The sequence below is a fragment of the Gymnogyps californianus genome, chromosome 8, assembly GCF_018139145.2.
Source record: "Gymnogyps californianus isolate 813 chromosome 8, ASM1813914v2, whole genome shotgun sequence".
Taxonomy (NCBI): domain Eukaryota; kingdom Metazoa; phylum Chordata; class Aves; order Accipitriformes; family Cathartidae; genus Gymnogyps; species Gymnogyps californianus.
The window spans coordinates 30,509,102-30,532,792 of record NC_059478.1 but is presented as its reverse complement, the minus strand read 5'-3'; the positions used below and the strand labels follow the sequence as shown (position 1 = coordinate 30,532,792).

At 42.7% G+C, this 23,691-nt stretch overlaps 1 protein-coding gene across 2 annotated transcripts in view; it reads left to right on the top strand.

Annotated features, from left to right (window-relative positions):
- Positions 1-750: 750 nt before the first annotated feature.
- The window catches only part of GLIS1 (GLIS family zinc finger 1), a 205,767-nt gene continuing 182,826 nt past the window's right edge, over positions 751-23,691 (top strand). The window contains exons 1-2 of one of the 2 annotated variants that reach the window (XM_050901384.1): positions 751-964; positions 1,154-1,543. In XM_050901384.1, the coding sequence (XP_050757341.1) occupies positions 751-964; positions 1,154-1,543 (604 nt within the window). Of the gene's footprint in view, positions 965-1,153; positions 1,544-23,691 lie in introns of those variants that run through there. The other variant, XM_050901385.1, reaches the window with a different exon arrangement.

The following is a 23,691-nucleotide window of genomic DNA, read 5'->3' as shown; positions in this document are numbered from 1 at the left end:
GGGCAGAGGGGAAGGGTCCAGGCCTTCGGCAGCGGGGCAGTGTGAGGGAAAAACATCGACCACTCGGGTGGCGAGTGGGCAAGCGCAGGGAGCTCTCACCGCCGCGGCGGGCACCGGGAAGGTGCGGGCCCTCTCACGGGGCCCGGGGCGCAGGGAGGTGCTGACCCTCTCCGGACGCCCGCGGCAAGCGCGGGGTCCCCGGCTGCCTCCCCTTCTCCGGCGGGGCGAGGCCGTGAGGGGCGGCCGGGCCGGGCCCGCGGGCGGACTCCGCTCCCCGCCGCGCCGCTGTCAAAGCCCCGAGGGGCGGCCCCGGCGGCACAGCCCTCCCCCTGCCCGCCCCGACTGGCCCGAGCGAAGGGCTGGCCCCGCCGCCGCGCCAGGGTAATGGCCCGGGCCGCCTTCACTCTGGCAGCCGGCCCTGCGGCGGGGGAGCGGGGCTGAGCCCATGAGCCCGGCGTGGCGGCGGCGGCGGCAGGACGGGGCGCGGGGGCGGCGGGAGCCGGCGGGCAGCGCGTCCCCTCAGGCGGCCCCTCCCAGGTAGGAGCGCGGGGGCGCGGCTGTCACCGCCGCGCTGAGGCGCTGCCCGCGCCCGGGCGGGCTCTCCCTCACGCACGTCTCGGCGCGTCGCCGGGGCCGGTGACCCAGGGGCCGCGGTGAGCCCGGCGTGAACGCCCGGCGTTGGCGAACACGCCCTGCGGCGTTGCGTGCGCTGCCGCCGCGTCCGCCGTTGCCTGGGTGGCCGCTGTTTGGATGCCTCAGCTGAAAGGCACCGGCCTCGACACAACCCCGGCCGTGTGCCCGGCCCCCCTCCCCTCCCGGCCGGTCTCGGCTTCCCGGGAGCGGTTACGAAAAGCCCGGCGGTGTTGCCTAGAGAGGGAGGAAAGCCGACGCGCGGCGCCCGCCTCCCCGTCCCTCACAGGCGAGCCGCTGCCGAGGTCTAAGCCCCCCGTTTCTGCCCCCTCCGGCCGGTGTGCGTGAGAGAGCGAGCGGGGCTGTGGGCGCGTTGGGCTCCCCGCGGCCGGCTGCTGGCTGTGGGCAGCCTCCCGCCACCCGGGCGGCGGTTAACGGCCGTTGGCGGCCCGCGCGGCGGGGCTGAGGCGGCGGGGCTGAGGCGGCCGCCGGCGCTGACACCCCCGTGTGCCGCTCGGTGCAGGAGAGCGGCGAGGGCCCTGGCAGCAGCCGGACGCGGACATGCACTGTGAGCTCGCCGGGGGTCAGAAAGCCAGCGCCGGTCCGGCCCGCTTCGAGGTGACCGATAAATGCCAGGGAGCGCCTCTGAAGGAACTGCCGCGGGTGACTCGTCCCAGCACTGGTAAAGCTCTCTTGAATCCTCAGATGTCCTTTAAAATAACTGTCAGCAACGGCAGTGACCACACGGAGCCTCAGCAGAGCCCCCCTGAAATGTCAGCGCCTCTGCTAGATTTCATCCCCAAAAGACCCAGCATATTCGAGAGGATCCCAATTCTGCCGAGGGCGCAGGAGCTGCGATGCGCTAGAGGCTCTAAAGATTATTTCCAGCAGCAGAAACATCAAAGCGTGAAGGGTGAGTTTAAAAATGCATGAACTGAACACTACCACCACCAAAAAAAATATTCAACAACCAACCAAAAATGTGTATCAAGCTTTCTTCCCCTCCCCCCCCCCCTTTTTGGTGTTCAGGATGTTTTCTAACTTGTTTATTTAACTGCAAGCTTTAAAACTTTTTTTTTTTCCTATGCACCTTGGAGGCACAGGATAAACCAGACTGCTTTTTGCTGATGGGAAGCAGAGTGTTTCTCAATGTTCTTTAAGAAATCCTGAGACCAGCATCTTCTTTAGTTCTCCTGAGTGACTACTGCTCGCTTTGGTCACTTCTCAGAGGTGGTTGTTTTGAGGATGGTGCTGAACACTGGGTTAGTCTGTCCTGCGCCTGAGCGTGCGTGTGGCGTGTTTGTTTGCGAGCATGCCTGACTGACAATAAATGCCTAGTTCTTGTTCAGCAGTTTCACCACAGTTGCTTGGATTTATAGTTTGTATTTCAAGGAGGTGTTACAAATGCTGGATTCAGGCAGTGAATCTTCAGACTTGGGATTCCTGGTGCCTGAAAGGCGTGCCGTAAGGTCAAATTCTGCTAGTTAACAAATGCCCAATTTTCATCTATCCATTGTTAAAGAAGTGGCACCGAAGTTAGGTTAGGAATTGCCCAGTAAAATCTGTTAGTTACCCTTCTGAGCTAGAACTTAATTAATTGAGCTGGAATTTGTTAATCAAAATTTAGTTTTAAAATAATCCCTCTGAGGTATCACTGGATGGGATCAGAAGGAATTCAAGCATTCCTTTATGCTACAAAGCCACTTGCAGACACATATGTGTGCCTAAGGTTATTAATATTAAAGCAATGTTTTCTGTAACGTTAAAAAAGTAATTCTCTTTTTCTCTTCTCAGTCCTTTCCCATTCTCTATTTTAGAGATGTACACGCTGTTATCTTGTTGGTGTAAGACAGTTCTCACTAGGATTTTTTCAGTGCATCCCTTTCTGTCCATTCTTCTGAAAAATAAAAGCAAACTGCATGCTCTTGGACTAGTAACATTTTCTTTTGTGAGCTTGTTACCTAGGGCGATGGCACCTTTCATTGCCATGAAGTTATGTTAATGGACACCTCAGTCTGTGCTAGGTCTGTCCTGTAAACTGTAGGATGTGTTTGTTCATCACCAGTGAATAGAGACAGAGCGGAGCAGCAGGTTGTAAATTATGTTTTTTATTTTTCTGTTTGTTAATGCTGTAATTCTTCTCTCCTGATTTAAAAAAGAAAGGTTGTTAATGTTTGGCAAGAATGAAATGAAGGTCTGTTACACAAAACCAGGTTTGGAGGGGGAGAAGGAGGATTCACGAAGTATGAAGGGACAGCTACGAGATCTCGCACCACTGTTGTGCTGCGACTGCTGCCTGTAGAAGGGACTCATGAGGTCTTCAAGTCCCTTGTGGTCCCACGAGTGAGGTTGGTGCCACTTGACTAGGGTTCGTACCAGCTTAAAACCCTACCTGTGCATTGCCCTACCCAAGCAGACTGGTGAAGCGCTTTCCTTTTTTTTTCTTTTTTTCTTTTTCCCTTTGAGCTACTTAGTCCTCTTTTCATGCATATATCTCTTGTGGCTACTGCAGAGGGCAGGGGTGTAGGGAGGGAAAGAAGGAAAGTGTAATTTCCATTCACTTGGGACTTTTATAGTAGATGTAGGTGGGCATGGGAGAAGGTTGCTAATTCATCTTTCCTGACTGATCAATTTCCCCGTTTTACCACTGGGAAAAAAATTGTGTTTTAAGTTTTGTTGCTGTTTTTTGTTTAATGTATTTTCTGTCCAGGGTGTTACCTTGTGGTTGCTTCAGCATATGGGTGACTTGAGTCATGAGAGTAAGTAGGAGGTATCCATGGGTAGGATAGGGTTCATTTACTGAGCATGGTGATTTGATGGATAATGTTGGATTTTTCCAAAGACGGCAGCACTGGGATTTTTTGGGTGGGTTTTTTTGGTTTTGTTTTTGCTTTTTGTTTTTTTTTAGCCTGTGAAGATATTTTCAGGAGAAGTTAGGGAAAGTAAAATTTTGGGCTAGAATCCGATTTAAAATATGTGGGCTGTGCTGCTTCTTCTGACCTGTACGGTGTCAGCAGGTGCCTTAATGTCCACTTCGGCATTTTGGAGTTCTCCCACTGAATACTGCGAGCTGCCAGCCCCTGCTCAGCACCGTATGTTTCTGAGTCAGTTCCACAGAAAACAGGAGTCACTCAATTGCTCACTGTGATCTAACTGTAAAATCAGAGCTCTGTGTATCTAAAGTGAGCTATGCTGCAGACGGGAGAGCCGCTGATCTTTCAAGGAGCGGTATAAACCGTCTCCCAACAACCCTGGTTCTCTCAGGAAGATAAAGAAAAGGACCAGGGACGGCTGTATGTGGATGTGATATAACAAGATATAGCTAAGAAGTGGGAATGAGGGAAATATTCAGATTTACCCAGTAAAAGGTTTTGGGAAGGAAACTGATGACAGCTTGATTTCAGATCATCGCGCTGTGCGTCTCCTGCTCTCCAGCCCCAGAGTACCGTGTACCCAGTAATTCCCTCTGCAATCTGGGTTAGATTACAGAATGTGCCTCCTGGTTTTGGTTTATCCACAGTTGAAAGCTGCAAGTAGGGAGGGTAAAAGACCCTCTTTAACAAGAGCAAAATCAATTTTTATAGTTGCCTGTAAAAAATATTTTTTTTTCTAAACATGCCTTTACTTTTTTTTAATTTATTTCAAAAAAGAATGAATCAAAATGATACACTACCCTACTAATAAAAAGGGCAGCTTTGAAGTAATCACGATGGGGAAAAAGCATCCTGCTGTTGTAATGTCTCTGTGGTGTTACTCCACTGCTTCACAGTGTTTATGATCCTGCAAAATGCTTCCGTGCCTGAGCAAGTCTTTTTACATGAAGAGCCAAACAAAAACTTGAGGGGTGGTGGTGAGGCTTACTTCTGGGAATCAGATCATTTGGGTCTAAACTTTGCAGGATGGAGCTGTTTGTTGGTTGTTTACCAAAAATATCAGTGTTTTGGAATTGTGCTTCATGTTTTGTTCTGTTTGGGAGCTGTGTAAAATAAACACCCAGTTTTTCACCCAGCCTACCCCTTCTGGTATGATTGGCTGTGATACACACCACACTTTTCTTGATCACTGATTTCCCTGTGTGTCACAATGCACCTAGACAGTGCTTCTTAGAGGCATTTGTGGTCTGCTCAGCATAGAATAACTGTACCATAAGGTATGAAGTCCATTTTACAATATTTTCCTGGGATTCTTGGTTTTGGTTCTGTTTTGTTGAATTTCATGCTATGGTATTACCATTTTGAAAGTAACACAGGGCAAAATAATTATGGTCAACAGGAAAGAAACTTTTGGGAAAGAAAGCTTTAGTGGTGACAAAAGAGTAATCTATAAAGATGTCAAATATCTCAGGGGTTTAATGACATTGATTATGGTTGTTACCAGGAAACACTTCTCCTTTTCATTCTTTTCCAGTTTCGTTCGGTGTACCTAATTCATGACTCAGTAGAAATGACGAGATTTATCCTGTTAGTTGTGCCACTGGGAAATCATCCAAATGGCCCAGACCTTTGCAGTAACCACTTCAGATATTAACTTACAGTGGGCAAAACAATAAGCTGTTCGGGCTGCAATAGTTGGATGTTTCCTTGTTGAGAGTATTTTTTATTTGGACAAGGAGAAAGTGGGTTGGTTTTTTTGTTTTGTTTTGGTTTTTTTTAGCTGTAGCTGCTTTTGGCAAATACACCAGTGTATTGAAATGTATTAATTTTCTTCTACTGTTGAGAAGGAGGGTTAAATCTTGCTATTTCAACCCCCTGTGACTATTCCCTTGGTTAGCAGGACAGTCCTTGCATAAGTAACAGCTTATACTGTTGAGATCTTAAGCAAAAGCATATGTTTTGGTTATATGACTTATTAGGTGTATCAACTAGTCTTGGGCCTGATTCTGCCAGTTTCTTTCATACACCTTGTCTGTATTCACCTGAATTATCCCACTGGAGCAAATGGGACTGCCTAGAGCTGATAAATATTATATGGTCTGATAAGGAGACAGGGAGTGGGCTCACTGGTATGGTGATCTCTAAACTCTCTCAATTTTATATAGAGCTGTAGGAATAAATTTTTCTTCTTTTCACTGTAGTTCTCTTGTGTGCTGCATTTGAACTCTCCACTACAAAAAGGAATTTGAAGGTTTATTTGAAGAGAACTTGCAGTTACAGAACTCCTTTTTATTTCATGATCTGGGTCTTTTTTTTTCTAATTTTCTTTTTTTTGTACGGGGAGAAAGAAGAAGAAACTGCAGATGGGAGAATGTGTGCATAAAGTCATTTGGGATAAATTGTGACTGTCCCCTCCTCCCTTAAACTGGCTAAAATGCTTACTTGTCTTGAATAGGAAAATAACTTTCAGTTACTTGCTGCTGAAGGAAGTTCTTCTAATGATTTGTGTTGCAAAATCAGAGTCACTGAATTGAAGATGACCCTTTCATGGATTTAATTTAAAAGAGATTTAATTGTATCTAATAATTAAATTCTTTAGGGATTGGTAGTAGAGAATATTTAGTAAACACAAATAACGATTGGCCTGTCATATAAAGGCATGCAGTGCTTGTAAATTAAAAGCAAAAAACCCCCTTTCTGCTTCTTAATATTGTGTAGAATTATATGGAATAACAAATAATGTCAGATTACAGGAAATAAGTCTGATCTGTGGAAGAGATTTTGTAACTTCTTGAGTTTTACTTGAAGGAATAGAAGTAAAAAATAAATTACTTGTTCTGGCTTTGAAATGTTACATTAACACATGGAATGAAAATGGAGATCATTATATACTCTGCTAAGTGGGATGCGAAGAAAAGTATCTTTTCCTTTCTTCTTTTATAGTAAGAAAAAGTTTAAAATCTGAATCTTGCAAGTGCTTAAATATGTGCATTACTGTGTTCCTGTCAGTAGTCTCATCAACTACAAATACTTTGGACTTAGAATATTCTAAATGATTATTTGTATGTTAGAGTTCAACCCTGTATACACATAAGCTGTTAAAGTGTATGCTGAGGATTTTTAGTAGATTTGAGATTTTATTCTGGAAGTGCTTCAAGATTCTATTTAGTAAAACTGCTAAATGTAAAGTGAGTGTCTTGTGGGAGGTAGTACTTCTTCATTGCAACAAAGTGCTTTGTTTTTCTTTTTCACTTTCAGTGAGCAAAGATGCTTAGTATGTTGAACAGGAGGGACAAAATCTTACTCTAAAGGATTAATATCAGTAGGAGTCTCGCCACTAACTTCAGCTGGGTCAGTATTTCAGTCTTAATATTACAGAAGTTCTTTATCCTGTGTATAGGGAAAAGCTTGTAGAACAAATAACAAGCTTGTATTAAATCCATCTGTAAGCTAGGAAGTGGAATAATGTATGGACTATGAAGAGAAATTTGTAGTACTGTGAATAGAATTTCCATGTTCAGTACCATGATTACCATTATTCTAGAAACGTGAACCTCTGCTGTTTAGTGGTCTTAGAACTGTTGAAGATGTCGATGGCAGGGTAATTGGAGAGGGAATATAGATGTAAACCACTCCATTTTGCATTCCAGGTTTCTATCATTATATGTCAACAAGCTTGAACAAGGCATGCAATCTAGTAATCATTTCACAGTGCATGAAACTGCTTTTAATAGACTGTTGTTTTTGTTTGCCTTTTTTTACTCAGCCACCAAACGTTGTTTCCCAGCATACTGATGTAACTCAAAGAATACAGGGTTCCAAAGCAAGGGCAGTGCTCACTAGCTGTGGTACAGTGTAATCTTGCCCTACAAATGTGCAAACAATAGCAAAAGTATGTGTTTCTGAATATGGCACAGCTGTTATCTTCTTCTGAGAGCAGGGAGCGTTACAATGACATAGACAGAACGACCAGTTAAAACCACTCATGCCATTTTACTGCATTTAAATGGGGCATGTAAAAAAAGCAAGGGCCAGTTCTTCCATTCAGATAAGTATCAGTTCAGACTACTGCAGTACTACCTTTCTGCACAGGCTTTGAAGAATAGAAGCAAAGAATTCCCCTTTTTCCTTGCCCTCCTATTACATTTCTGGCACCCAGTATGTGAAATCTCAGTTGGAACCTGGAACTTTCGGTTCTCAGAATCTGCGCTTCACTAGTAACCTGGAACAAGGACTTTTTTTTTATTACGGTCATTAGTTTGGGTATATTAAATGATTGTTAATGATTAAGATTATTTGTAAAGGGGACTACTTGAAAAACAGATGAGACATTACCAGAGCTGCAATAGGAAATAGATCCAAATTCTGTGTTTTAGGTTATTTTAAGGTTTTGAGCATTTAGGAATTACATGGTTGATCTCAGTCAAATCATCTTTTTTTTTTTTTTTTTTTAAAAAGCAATTGTTTTGCTTTAAATGTAATAATTATGTCTGACTTTCCTGTCATTATGTCTGAATGTATATGTGATCATTTTGCATAGTGGATTGGTATGGAGCACTGTAATTGAATCTACCCAATCAAATTTATTCTAAGGGTTAAATGAATGCAAAACATCTCAAACTGCATTTAATTCTGGCATTTACATGTGTGATAAGAAGGCTTTGTGAGAGCTATAGAGTTGTCAGTTGTTTTAGAATGAGGGGAAAGCAAATACATTCTTACGTGGTTTTTTGCATATTTAGCCAGAAGGAAAAATGACACTAAGGCGACATCATCAAATACTGTAAAACTAACTTTTTAATACAGATCTCCATTGTTGTTTTAAGTGCTTAACGGGTTGGTGGTTTGGTTTATTTTGGAACTTGTTGAACTATATGAAGTGTGTCTCCAGGGGCCTGGTATTTTAATACCTAGTAGAAGGTTGTATAACAGTAGATGATGTATTTTGCCTGCGTTCCAATGCTGTAAATAAATTACATGTGCTGGCTTGGGAGAACGTATCTGAGGTGTAAATCAAAGGCTAATATAAGAGGGAAAAAAACAATTAAGTGATATCTTGTAACCAATTAGGGTTTTTTATTCATTTATCTATAATCAGGAGATATAAGAGCAATAATATGTATAAGAACATTAACATGAGGCGCTTCCCAAGAAGAGGGAGAGGGTCTAGGATTGTTTAAAATAAGTGCTGTGATTTGCTGCTTTTTCACAATTTGCTGTGGTTAAGTCACTTAAATACTGAAGTCAACAATCCCCTAGGCAAAGAAAGATAATATAATTTTAAGCATATTGTAAAAACTGAAATTTGATAGCTTCCACTCTATAATCCTAAGTCTTGGTTGTAATAAAAGGAAAATACAGATACATGTGTCAGTTTTGGAGCATAATCTTTTTTTGAATTTAAAGAATGATAAATGTGCTTCAAACAAGCGACAGAACAGTTTATTAATATGAATGTTTTGCTAAATACTACATGCTTAATGCAATCCCCATTCCTTTATAATAAGTTTAAATATTAATTCTTTGGAATGCTAGATGCCTAAAGCTAGATAGAAATGCTGTGCAGTTTCAGATATCTAGGAGTGGGCTTGTGAAACAGGATATTTAACTGGGAGAGATGAGTAGCACATTTCAGATTTATTAGGGCAGAACAACAACGTAAGAGGATGACTTTAAAAGTTACAAAATTGTTTTCTGTGCATGAGGCTTAAATACCTTAGAGTTATTTATTTGAAATATAAGAGTACATTTCCTATGTATGTAGGTTCTAGACTGCATTTTTTTATTATTGTTTAAATTCTTTTTAGCTGCCTGCCCCTCTATAAAGCAGCTGGCTTTGATTTAACCTGAATCCTTCACTGAGAGCAAATGATCAATCACTTACACTGACTGTATGTTGTGGTCTTTGATGGAACATCTCTGTAGTGGCAGACACTCAAGAGAGAAGACCAAATAGGACAGAAAGGGTGCTCAAGGAAAGCAGCATTTTGCATTCAGAAGGACTCATTTCACCCCAAAACAGCTCTCGCTTATTGTTCCTTATGTAAGTCCTGCCTACTTCCCAACCCCCATCTGTGCTGGACAGAAAAGAGAGAGTTAAAGTGAGAACAGATAAAAGAGGAAATTTCTGTTTTATTTCCCAGTATTTTCTGGGAAGATCCCAGAAAGGATTTAACATGAGATTTCATAACTCCTGCTTTGCCCTGCTGCTTTTGCTTAAATTGCAAGGAGGCATTGACTTCAGGAGGAGGCCAGTACTGCATGTTTTTTAAAATGCCATCCATGCTCTTTTGAGGCGCAGAAGAGAACATCCGAGTGTTAAACTCTCTCCCAGAGAGAAAAGTGTGCAAGCAGAAGCAGCCCAGTAGCTCGGATGCCAAGGTCAGGCAGCACAGCGTGCTCACCTTTAATTTTTCTTCCTATTCAGGACCTTTCATGGGTCTAAAGCTGGCGTGAGCTGCCATCGTACATGAAACAAACAAAAATGGTGAAGGCAGAGAGAAATAACACAAAGATTGTGCCAGCAGCTGACATGGCCAAGTATATAAACGTTTGAGATTAAAAGAGTTAGGGTACTGGGACTCTATTCTAGGTTGTACCACTTACTTGTATCATTTTGGGGCAAGTTTGGGTATTATTCATGATATTTCTACTGCAAGAGTGTAACGGAGTATGGTGTGGAGAAAGACAAACCAGTTTTGGAGCCAGAAACAGTGCAGTGTTTCGGCACACCATCAGGGCCAGCTTAACTTTCTGTGCTGAGGGACAGAGTTTGTTAGTTCTGGTGTAGTGTTCAGGTGATGTGGCTGTGCTCTGTTTGAGATCTGATCTGGTGTTGTTGCGGGATGCTGCACTGCAGCATATGGCTGTATCAGCCTGGGGTGGCACTTGCTTGAGTGTGGCTGCACCCCCTCTACATAGTGTGCGCATGGACCAGATTTCTCTCTTGGCTGTGTGAAGTGCGTGGTGCTTGCCCTCATTGGTAAGTCTCCTTGAGTATGAGTGGTGAAAAGTGCAAAATTCATATTTGTTATCTTTGGGAGAGTAAGTTTTTTAATGGAACATTTTAGTCGGGCTTCTTACTGCTTGGCGTCTGGTTTACGCTGCTGGTTGCAGAATTGTTGTTGAGGAACAAATTCTCTCATTTTAGTGCTTGACATGCTGAGATGAGGGAGAGGAGGCTACATTAAGGGAGCTGTGTTGGAAACAGCCAATAATAAGTACCTGTTGGGAGGAAAATCTTCCCCCCCTGATTTGCTGGAGGAAGCAACTTCAGGGTTGCCCTTGCCTTCCAGCAAATGGAAAAGTCTCTTACAGCTGTTGTTCTTGAGGTAGAAAGCACCCGATGGATTGTATGCCCCTGGGCTTGAGGTGCATGTAGCTGCTCCAAGGTTCCTCAGATCCTCATCACTCTGGCAGAACAGATTTTGTATGCAGCTGAGACTGTCTCCCAAGACTTGAAGAAGAAAAAGCAACACTACATTCCTCCTTTCTGGATATCTGATTGTTGTAATGTTCAGTTTCCTTGAAGTGATCAGAGCTGGTTTATGTTCAACTGAAACTGAGCTGGCCTGATTCCATTATCCCTAGCTCTGGTGCAAATCTGAAGTGACGCCATTTTAAAACCAAGAGCGGATAAAAAGGAGGCAGACTTGAGCCCTGGAGGGCTAATGCATGGAAGTTTGTCCTGTAAGTATGGACTCAGTTCACTTGGCAAAAGAAAAAGATGTCTCGTGTTTTTAATCTGAACAGTTTTGCTTCTTATTTTTCCTCTTGCCAACTCACCACAAATTGGCTTATATTCTTTTTCTTTGAGTTCTTGAGCTATTTGATAAGGTTTGCTGACTTGTCATATTTTTGTGGGGATAAGCTACAGACTATGTGTGTGAATGGTTCTCTTTTCAAAACAAAGATCCCCACGCATTTCAGCATCTCTCTGATTTGAATGGGTATGCAGGAAATTTAAGGGGATGTTTACCCCTAGAGCCCACTTGCTCTTTCCCTGCCCTTGAGTCTCAGTAACTTATTCTTTCTACTCTCTTAGCCTCCTGCCCTCTGTCTTTTACTTTATGCAATTTTGCTGAGGGCTTATTTTTAAGTATATGTAAAGGGTTGTAACTTATTTGAATTGTGGGCTAAATATGTGGAAGTATGGCAACTGATGTAAATAGCTTTTGGTCTGTTGAATGTATAAATACTCAAAATCTGTCAGGGTGATTTGGCTAGCTTTTATTGGAAACATTATTCATACAAGATCTCCTTTCTCTTACTGCATCCTGTCAGAAGCTGTTAGGCAGAGATTACTGGCATGAATACTCGGACTGCTTTGTCAAAATTCACTTTTATGCCTATTTGCTTATAAGTTTGCCATTTCCACAAATACTTTTACAAGTGCATGTGTTTTGCAAGATTAGTCATAGAAAGCCAATATAAAGGGGACCAAAATCTAGAAAGTGAGAGCAAACCATTGGAATGACTGATCATCAATAGTGTTTTGAGCCCAAATGTATGATGGCATTCGCTACAAGTACAGTTTATTTGGCAAGTTTGAGTGAAAATACTGGTGTTTGGCAGAGGCTTGCTGCTTCAGTGGTACCCAGGTTAAGTTTCTCAAAATGGGACTAGCCTGCTTGGGGAACTTTCCTTGCTAAGGGTTAGTGTTAATGCCAACAATAGAGTTTTTATTAGCTGCTGGAGGAGTTGCTGGGAGACTTGAAAATTAAGAACAGTAAACATTACAGGTGATAAAGATGTTTTATGCATGGGGTAGATGTTTCGGCAGCAAGCAGTCACTCTGAAGTGACAGGGATGCAGTTTCAGAGCCTAGATAATATGAGACTTGAGAGGAAACTTGGTGAAAAATAGCCTCATAACCAACTAGCATTTAGATAAAAATGAATTATGATACTAGAGAAAACAATCTGAAAGATTGGATACAGCTTCCAGTGTGAAGGCTCCTGACTACAGCATTTGCTAGCTTGATGAGCAACCCAGATTTAGACTATAAGCTAGATATGAGAACGACCTTCTAAACATGGAATCCACCGATTTATAGATCAGAGTTATAATTTGTATGCATGGTGCCTGCAGACCTTCAGAGGCACCAGTCTTGTTCTGCTGGTATGGAAGAAAATCTCCTATTGCATCCTTTCTGAAGCTGAGTGTGGCTGTAGGTTTTCCCTGTTGGTACTAAGTACTTTGTGAAATGCACCTGATATTCAGCACCTTCTGTCTCTTCTACATTGGTTTGTTCTTCCACAGGGATTATGTGGACTTGACACTAGGAAAGATATTAACTAGGAATATACTTAGCTTTTGACATATGATGCCCAAGCAGGCTGTGAGTTGTTTGTGGCTGGAGTTTTTGAAGGCAGCCTGGGTGGAAATCTTACTGTGGGATGTAACTCTTTGGGCCTGACTGTCTTTCCTGTGACATTTTTAATTCCCACATTCAACTGCTTAGGCACTATAAAGAGTTACAAGAGGTCCCTCCGAACTGTAATACTGCAGGCTTCTATCCTCCCTGACTTACTGAAAAAAAGTTCAAATCCCTCCTTGTCTAACGTTGGTGTTTCTGGCCACTCATTTGTTTGTCAAGAAAACACCAAGAAGGCATACAATAAAACCCAGACTGAGTGAAGGGCTCTAAGAGCAGCAGTTGGGAGAGCCAGTGGTGGGACAACTGGGCATGGAAAATGATTGATTTTTATGTGCAAAGTAGTTGTGAAATGTTCTGTGGCATTCTGGGGACATGCCATTGCTAACAAACGATTGCCTGTTGGGGATAGAAAATGCCAACCATTGTTCTGAAGAAGGAAATAGCCTTATTGATACTGAATTAGGCTCACATTGAATTATTATTATTATTCATTCGCAATGCATCCTGTTTTCCAAATATGAAAATTAACTGACCGTGCTGAAGTCTTCCAGCACTATTGGCCTTTAGTTGTTGGTCATATCTACATCCTTATGGTTCAGGTGGAGTTTAGACTGTTTAGAACTGGGGATGTATTGTGGTGGAAATATGCATTAACAGAGCAGCTGAAGGAAGCTGTTCTGCTTCTTAAAAGAGTTCATCAAGCTTGTTCTTGTTTTATAACAAGCCTGAGAGTGAGGCTAGCAGAGGTAAATGTGTTGGTAGATTAGACTTAAGCTTCTGGGATACATTTTGAGTTGCCGCATGCAATGCTGATGGCAGAAAAATAGTGGTATAGAAAGCAATCATGTTGCCTTTTGAATGGAGTGAAAACTGATATATCTATAGCAATTGAGATGCACACCAGACAACAATATTTTTTACAGTGACAGTATTTTGTATACAACTCTGTAAGTTTGAGTTTTGTTCCCAGTGTTATCTAATAGTTTCTACTGTAATCCTGACAGAAAATAGAAAACCACTGCCAGTAAAGTTAGTCTGTTGCTTCAAATTAAGGGAATAATAAATAAAAATTAGGAAGTGACTGGCATGCGACATGGATTTCTTAAGCAGTGATCAGGAACTGGACAATGAATATTTTCATACAGTCAAACACATGAGACTGTACCTTGGCATGGAGGATATAAACTGTTTTTATAGATGGGAGGCTGTATGTCCTGGAAAGCAGTTACGCTGAAAAGGATTGGGATGTCATATTCAATTGATATGAGAAAATAAATTTCTAATGGGGTATGAGGTGATATGATACATTATTAAAAAGCATAGGGAAGTGATGTTATCTTTCTGTTAAGCATCGCTCTAGTTGCAGGAAGATAGATTAATGCTCAAGCTATCTTAAACGGCTTTGAAAAATCAAAGGATTTGGAGAAGACATGGAAGATGCTAACCCATTTGTGGTAATGATGGACTAATGGAAGATTAGAGGCAATCTGGTCTGTTCCGGAGATGCACCAGAGGAGAAAATATGTGATACTTGAGGGTTCTTTTGGGTGCAGATAAATGCAGAACAGAGGCTGCATGGCTGGAAACACAGAAAGATCAAACAAGAAGAAAGACCCATGTTTTTGACTGCAAGGATAATTAACCCTAGCACAGCTTAGCAAAGGATGTGATAAATCCTTTGGTACTTGGAGGTGCTCAGCCAGGTTTGGATTTTCCTATGGAAGAAATTATTAATTTCAACCATGGACAATTGCATTCAATGGTAGAATCACCAGACGAACAAGCTGGGGCATCCTGATGGCTTCCACTTGCAATCTGTAAAAGACTGGATTCCAGGCTGTCTCCTGCTGCCAGACCTGGTGCTGCTCTTCCTTCATGTTCCCTCTGCATTGCAATCCTTGGGCCTAGCATCCATATTGAGGCCGAATTTAGGGCCTCATCCTGGGTTTCATGACAAAGATTAGGGGGCAAGGCTGGGGAAGGAGGAGCATTGCTGCACCACAGTCACACAGTTTTGACAGTAATTATGGTAAGGCAATCGCTAGCAACTAATGTTTCCTCCAAACCCGCCCTTTCTTTCCTCTTGTTATGTCTCTCTCTTTAGCAAACAGCACCACTCCTCCTTGACTAGACTAGTCTATTCAGAGATGTGGTGATGGAACCTACTGTCTCCTAGGACCTGGGCTGAGACCAAGTAAAACCAAGTGCTGGGTTTAAAACCTGGACACGTGGGGAAAGGGTAACAGCTGTGATCTTCCTTCTCTTACCAAGCACTGATGATTTTCAACATAAATGTCTTCCCTTTGCTTTCTGAAATGAAAACAAAGGCTCTTAGCCTCCTTCCTAGCATAGCAATAGTGACATACTAACACAGTTATTACAGCAAACATTGTGGCCCTCTCTGGTCATGATGTTTTCTTTCTGTGGGGAGACTGAAATACTAACTCACAAATAATGTCTTTAGAAGTCATATTAGTCACACATTTTTAAGACATTCCAAAATCATACCAACCTCCTTCTGAGCTTGTCTGTTGCTACCAATGATTCAAAGTTTTGAAAACTCTCCTTTAGTTTTGATTTACATTTTGGTCTTGGGCACTTGTTATTTCTGGCAAATGCCAGCTCAGTTTCATTAAAGAAAAATCTGTTTTACAGCCACGCAGCTCAGATCTGCTGCGCTTCTAATAATTGATGGCTGGTTTCCTTATTTCCTGCATTGTAGAAAAATAAGGACCTTGTTAGACCCAAACAAGCCTGCATAAAGTCACAGTGTGAAACATCAGGTTGGGGGTGAGCAGAGCAGCTGTGGGCAGGTTTTACAACTTTGGGCCACAGTTGATCGAGGCAGCCAAGGGAAACTGAGAGATACCCATGTGACTAAAATTCGGTTGAGTTCTTTGGCTCCCTGGCCTGAGATTTATATTTGTGACACCTTCCCCCTCTGTCAGTCCCTGGGCCAGACACAAGTCTGTGTCTGTATATGTACTTACGGCTCCGCGCACCCTGTGGTGTGGCCTCTGTGCCCGTTGCTTGCCATGCCACCGCGGGACATGTCTATTTCCAATGTTGGCTGTCTTGCTCCAACAGCCCACAACAGTGCAAGTGTGTGCTTTGGAAGAAAGCAACTGCCATGTGGTAGGGATGAAAAATCAAGAGCAAACACTTTCAGAATTTCTGCAAGTGGGCAAATTAATTTCAGTCTGAACTGTCATCACAAGGGCCTTTTTTTCCTTCCACTTTCCTTTGGGTGGTATCTTTGATTTATATTTCTGAACGAGGCAAGTGATTGCCCTTTGGTGCCCACTAAGAGCATGTGCAGTTCAATTTCTCTATAGATTATCAGTTACAGAACCCTGTCAGTTTCCTGGTTTATGTTATTGCGGACAGGTTTCTTGGTTTTTGTTTGTTTGTTTGTTTTGTTTTAAGAGCCAGTGAAATTCAGTGATTCCTATGTTAATTGAAAACAATCTGTAAGTTTTAATGAGCAGCTAATGTCTATCAGGTATTCTTCCACAATGCAATAGATGTCAGATGCCTCCTATCGTATTGCCACTCCATAAGCCTGGTAGTAGAGACAGCATCCTGCCTTAGAGATTCATGGAGTTAAATGGCTCCTAGGAAGCTAAGCAGTGACACCTGAACAATGTCATAAAAGGTGGGGTTTTTTTCCTGTACTTATCAGGTCCAGTCTGTTTCCTTTGAGAACTGGATGGTTATTTTCAGGCAAGACAAATGTGTGTTGAGTCTCCTAGGCATTCCTTTGAAGGACTTGCTCCTCAAAGAAGGTGCTGAAGAATTTGTAGGAACTGTAGAACCACTGAAAAATCAAACCTTAAAGTTTGCTCTACTAAAGGACTGATTCAGAGAGGTATTTAGGCACCTAACTCCCATTGACGTCAGTGGAAATTCAGTGCCTAAATACCTCTCTGGATCCGGTGCTTAGTCTTCTGGCGTTGAATGTTACATAGTTCATGCTTTCTGTGGGTCTCTTTTTATGGCATCTTGTGTGAGTGGTGCAATAGTATTAATTTTGAATTCTTCCCATCGTGAGTTCCAGCACGATGCAGACAGTTGCCTAGAAAGCTATGCCATGTGATAATGTACTGTTCCACCAAGGAGTTGAGGCCTCATAGATAAGCAGTGGGGTGGGAGAGCGACTCAGAGAAAATACACTGCTCTTTTATTAATTTAGTGTTACTGAGGGAGGATGGGGCCGACCTTCAGGCACTGAGACTTTGTTGAGGGGGGAACTAAAGTGACATACTCATTTGTTTGGATGAAAATCCAGGGAAAAGTGGGAGATTTTTGTTGGCATTTCTTCCACTCAGTGCTGATCTTATCATGCTGGTTTAGTAGCAGAGCTCCTTTGGCTCCTTGCCAGGTGATACCATTGGAGTCCGTCTGAGATGTGCAAGATAAAAGATCTCAGGGAATTACAAGTATTATGACTTTCCTATCAAACTGTTCTGATGCATAGAGTCTTCTAACCCAGAAAACTAGCTTTCTTTTTAAATTTTGTTATTGAAAGAAAAGGAAACACAAGAGCTGGGAAGTGGAACCTGATGTTTATAAGAGCCTTGAGAGCAGCTGTAATTAGTGCAGGTTTTTGGAAGAGACTTGTTCCTCTGCCAGCAAAGGGCCCTAGTGTTCAGCCAGGTTAGATGTAGCCTGGGAGTAAGCATTTGGGAGCTGCGTACCATACACTGATTCTGTGTCTGGCACTGAGAACATGAAGCGTCCTCTCACTTAACATATAAAATAAAATACTTTGCGTAATCCCAGTGTGTCCTGTGAGATGCTCCGGAGGTCTGAGTCACTGCTGAGCCATTTGGGCTGGTTCTCTAAACTCTTAACTTGTGAAGGGCTGTGTCAGGGTGCTGTGAGGGTTACTCTGCTGGGTGCTGTGATGATGATCACCCTACTAGGTGCTGTCTTAGTCTTGTGGTACTGTGCAATTCACAGTTTTAATATGGGCCCACAGGTCTGGTAGTACTGCCAACTGAGTGATGTGAGAGTGAGGAAGTTCCTGTGGTGACAGGAATCTCCCTTGCCAGCCCCTTCCTTTCAGACTCACAACAGTGGTGCTGTAAATCTATTTTGATTATTTTCAGGTAAATTTAGTAGTGATGCTCAGCAATACTGCAGGAATTTTGTGGTGCTGGAATGCTTTTATGGCTTTGCATGAGGTGCCAGCCACGTCAGCACCACTGGCTGAATGTGAGATTTGCTTGCTTGACGACTCCTCCCTTGCCTGTATCTGGTGTCATCTTCTTCCTCCTGTGTTTTCATCATGTGGCCTCTTCCCATCCTCACAACAGCCAGTCACAGCTTTGGCTGACCTGCACTGGGACTGGCCTGCCTGGTACTAGGAAGGCATGACTGGGAACCCGGAGGAACCCCGTAAGAAGGTGTATGTCCCAGGCACATCCTCAGACTGGCAGTGCTGTGAGGGCAGTAGAAGCTGAGGTCTGCTTGCTGCCCCGCACAGTAGGCACAGTGACATGTCATAAGGCACACTGACGTTCTTTGGGCAGTTTTAGTGTTGGAAGAAGTCCCAGGGCAGTGGACATTCCTACAATAAGATGATGAACTCTGGCAGATTATTTAACAAGACACAATTGGTAGAGATTTGGGTAATTGAATGTCAGAGCCTGGTAACGGTATGAGGAGTGCTTACCAGTACCTTACCAGTTCCTGACTAATAGTATTATCCTGTAATTCCAAATGCAGAGGCAGAGGAAGCAGTGAGTTACTCAGATTGTAGACATGCAGCTGCCATTTTTCAAAGGTGAACATTTGAGAAAGGAGTGAACTCTAGAAAACTCTGTGTGGGGACTTGCATAAAACTGTTCAACGTTAACTTCAGCTGTTCCCCACAGAGGCAAATGCTCCAACTACAGAGTTGGGCAGGGAGAGGCAAAGTGTTGACCTGTTTCCTTCTGAAAGGTGAATGATGAGCAGGTCAGGGCACCCAGACCATCTGTGTCTGTGCACATCCTAGGCCGATCAGTTGGTGGCTGAAGGGTTGGGAGGTGTTGAAGGTGGGATTGGACATGGAAGGGAGGGAACACTGGGAAAAGGCAGGAGGAACAGGAAAAATTAGAAACCAATGAGGATCAACTACTTTGGACATGAGTACAGGCCCATCTGCATAAAGAGGTCAAACTCGACCTGCAGGAAGTAAGCGTGTATGTGTGTGTGATCAAAGTAGTCATTAAGGAAAAAAACAGATATTCTTTATTTTCTTTTTAAAGCTTCAAAATTGAACTGTTGAGTTGCGAGCTTCTTGTTCCTCAGATTTCACAATGCATGAAAGGAAAACATTTGACTTTCTTTCTCAAGGACTCTAGAGCTGTTGTCAGTCCAATTTCCCTGTTTTTAGACAGGAATCAGAACTGTTCACCACTTTCCAGATCCTACAGAAGTCAGTGGGACCTGAGGAAAAGAATATTGCTTCTGTCAGAGCTAAATTGAGTGAGCCATCTAGCAAGTTGGCCAGCTCTAGGACACAACGGGCAGCACGCTGCACAGAAGGTGCTGGGGGATGGACAGGGAGCCCAGTGAAAACTCTGGCCCTTCTTGTCCATGCTGTTGTAGAGCAGAAGGCTGGGCAGGGAGGGTGTCCGATCCAAAGCCCACTGGGTTGGTGGGAGCAAGGGACTGGGAGGATCACATGGACGATCAAATCCAGTTTGTTGCTATTGCAGGCAATCGATGCTCAGTCCAGGGAGCATCTGTCCCACACCACCCACAAGCCACAAAGCACTCTCTAACAGCCTATAACAAACTGAGATCATTAGTGGAAAATACCAAAAGCCACAAACTGCTGTGTGCTGTAAAGAGCAGGAGAGGTTGAAAGCACTGACCGTCGCCTGCAACTCTGGAAAGGCCGGGAATTTCCTTAAATAAAAATTCCCAGATGACCCAAGCATCAAATTTGATCATTGGTGTAAGTACCAAAACTGAGTACCTCATGTTATTTGTGTACTTGGACAATCAGAGAACTGGTGACAAACTAGTGGCTGCCAATGCCGGAGTGGAGGGGCTGAGGAGAGCTCACAGGGATCCTGTGTGTGCTGTTTGGACTTGCTGGTGTTTACAGCAACCACATTTCCATGCAGTGCACAAGAGAATGTGCTCCCCCCCCCCCTTTCTTTCCCTCTCTCTTTTAATAACTGAACCCAATGGCTCCTCTGAGTTATGAGGGATTTTTACAGCAGAGTTGCATGGTGGAGAGACCTGGTTTTCATTGTGCAGTCCGGGATATCAGTTTTAACCCAGAGGCAGTGATGTTATTTAACAGGTGCCTTAAAGGCATAGCGCTTATTTAATCACTGTCTCCATATCAACATTATGTAAATTGAAATTGCTTAGGTACGCAATTAATTGTGAATGCTTTAGACATTTTTAAAGGCATAAGACAATACCTGAAGTTCCATTTTAAGAATATCCAGGTCAAAGGACACACATGTTTTTATTTTCTTATTTGAGGTATAATGTGTTCAAGGCAGATTTATGGCACAACCTTTGTTTATTGACTTGTACTTTTCCACATGAAACTAATGGAACATGACAGATGATATTTATGAGGCATGTGTTCTTGATTAAATCATGTTAGACATTAAAACCTGATAAAAGAACGTATTTTAAAGGGTGGATTAATAGCAAAGGAGGCAGCATTGATTGGGGAGTTTACACGGAACAAGACACGTTGGTCTTAGACTGAATATTTATAGGTGAGATATGTGGTTATAAAACTTTAGAAGCTGAACAGAAAAAGATTAATAAGCTTTTGCTCCTTGGAAAGTTTGAGTTTTGTTTTTCTCCCTTTGTGAGCCACCGGCCACCTCGTATTTCTGGTCTTTCAAGTGAATTTATTCAGTTCTGCTTAAGAACTTGTGACCCTTTATGGCCTACTGCTTTTACTGTTGGCCCTACATGCGTTCTATATGCTTCAGGATTCCCAGTCAGCAGACCTGTGCAAGCAGCCTTTGACGCTGCTAAAAACTGCTCTGTAAACGTGCTCTAAATTCTGCTTATATGGATGCAAATTGGGTAAATCAGCAAGAGTCAGATGGAGCTGCTAGTCCCCACCTTGATATCTGGGGCTTTACATGGAGTTCTTAGTAATAGGTTAGTAGGGAATCACCCTGTGTAATATTTTTGCATGTCAGCATAAGAGTATCCTGTAAATATTTTCTGTGGAGAGCAATTAGAGGATTTTGGTAAACATAAGATGTGGGAACAGCCTGAATTTGTTTTCTTGTCTTAACTGACTATTAAATCTAAAGGGAAAGCAGATACCTGCATTCTGCTTTCAGTTACACAGGTGCAAACTTGGAATATTTCCACTGATTTCAGCTACACGGATGTATCTAAGGACACACTGTGGCTTGGTGCAGCATTTTCACTCCTGAGTTTTGGCCTTCTGTGGCTGAATTTGTGCTAACCTGGATCCTCCTCAAAGCTGCATCTTCTCTAGAACAAATTGCTGCATGAGAAGACAGTCTTGAGTTCATAAGTTGGTTTATATAGCATTTTAACCTCATATCACCTTAGACTTTTAGAAGCACCGTTCACTACAAATATAAGAAAATTTTAAGTATAGTTTTATGACAACAAAGTAAAATTACATGATGTTGTGCAATATTCACCTCCTTCGTGTAACCTCTTCATCATAACTAAAAGACTTGTGCCAAATTAATAGCTGTTAACTTAGCATCTAAAAGCAATATCTTTTCTTGATGAGATATGGTAAAAATGTGTTAAAATTATAGGTTTCAAGTATTTAAATGAATAAAATGGTTCAATATCTTCTACAGGGAAGGAATGCAAATTATAGGCACATTTATGATTTGCTTTTGTTTGGACTTCTCAGGATAGATAACTAAAAATATTTGCAAAATGAGAAAGCTATATAAGAAATACAGTTTTCTTTGAATAGAGATGTTTTTATAAAGTGTTGTGTGATTTAATTTAATTGAGTTAAAGCAAGACCTTGCATGTAGTATCATCAGAGCAAGTTGTTTTTGAAAATCTGTTAGCTAAAGTACACCCCTGCTTTCCAACAAATCCAGTGGAAATTCTTCTCGTCCTCCCCCACCCAGCTTGCTCACTAAAACATCCCCACCTACCTGAGATTTTAGAATAAACCTTCTCTCCTATTAGAAAGTGAAAATCTTCATAATGCAGATGTTTCCCTATAGAGATTTCAGCCCTCCTTCCCCAACCGTATGGCATAAGCCAAAACAACAGATGTTAGAGAATAAAAAGAAAAGAATAGAAAATAGCACTGGAAGTAATATAATGTTGTTATATTAATATTTTACCTCCTAAAGGATTTAGCAGAATTTAAAAGGATTCAAAGATGGATTGAATAACAGATCAGAGACTTAAAAAAAGAATGGATTGAGACTGGAAAGAATGGGAATGATTTTGTTGGGAATTGATACAGATCAGAGATGCACAATGTTTGTGCAAAAAAAAAGGGGGGGGGAATGGATGGTATTGAAGAAAATGCAGCTTAGTCCCTCAGTCCTACATAAAATGGAAAAATGTATCACTTTTAGAAAGATGGTATCTTCAAATGGGAAACTGGATGCTGAACATGAAGGGCAGGTAGAAGAGTATTTATCATGTTTTGGCTTATACTACTAATGGTACTCCTAAGCTTTGTGAGGGCATCACAGCTCTCTGCCATCATGGCCAGGTTGTCAGGTTCTCCTGAAAAATAACACTTTTGATCACCAGTGAAAATGGCTGGTGATGATGGCCAGCACGCAAGAGATGACAGACATCCTCCTTTCCCCAGCCAGGATCAACGCTCCCCACACCATTTCTGGTAGATCTTTGCCAAGTTTGTTCTTACATGCCGCCAAGAACAGAGATTCTGTGTCCCCTCTATCCTAATGCTTAGCTGTCTTTCACAGCCCTCTCCTTGATGTTTTAACTCTGTCTCGTTTGCTAAGCTTGACTTCTTCTGTCAGCAAAATTCATTTTGAGTTTTATGTAGTGGTGCTAGCGATAGGACAGGAACTGGATCCAGAAATCCTCCTCTTGACTTAGGTTTTTCTAAGTCTGTGTAAGTTGAAGGAAACCTGAGTTCCTTCAGCTCCAACAGGTATTGCTTCACTAGGAAAACTAGTTGCATTATTAATGATTTCCTGTCTCATAAAAGAATTGTCCTTGGAGTCAAGGTGTTGGTACCAGACTGCCAGGGAGGAAGCCCTGCAGTTACAACTTTCCTGTCAATGTGGCTTCCTGCTGAAAAGGTTCTTGCTGGCTCCCCCAGCTTCTCTACTTCCTTTACACTGTCCTGCCATGCTTTGCCAGAGCAGTTGTTCCTCTTCAGCCTGTTGCTTTTTCTTTGCATATTTTTTTTGCTTACTGCTGGTTTGTGTTTCTGCATCTCTTTGCTGTGGAGGATGCAGACTGATGGTGCTGGGGCATTGCTGAAGGAAGCTAAACAGGCTGGGCAGGAGCTCTTTTGAAGATGCCTGTAACGGCCAAATGGTACATCAGGATCTCCCTGGACAGTACTTGGGAAGCGAGGATGACCTATTGGCTGTGGTTTTGGGTCCTTGTAAAGAGAGTGGTTCTTGTAAAGAGAGGGCAACTCCAAGGAAACCCAGCTAGTATGCAGACAGAGACAGTCACAGGGAGTGCTGTCACCGCAGGATAACTGAGCACTAGGGATCACTGAGGTACAGTCCATGTCTAACATGCGCCACTGTCTTTTGTGGTGCGTTCTAGATAGTAAGAAACAGCCATATTTAAGTCCCTATTATGAAGCATGTTCAAAACACTATA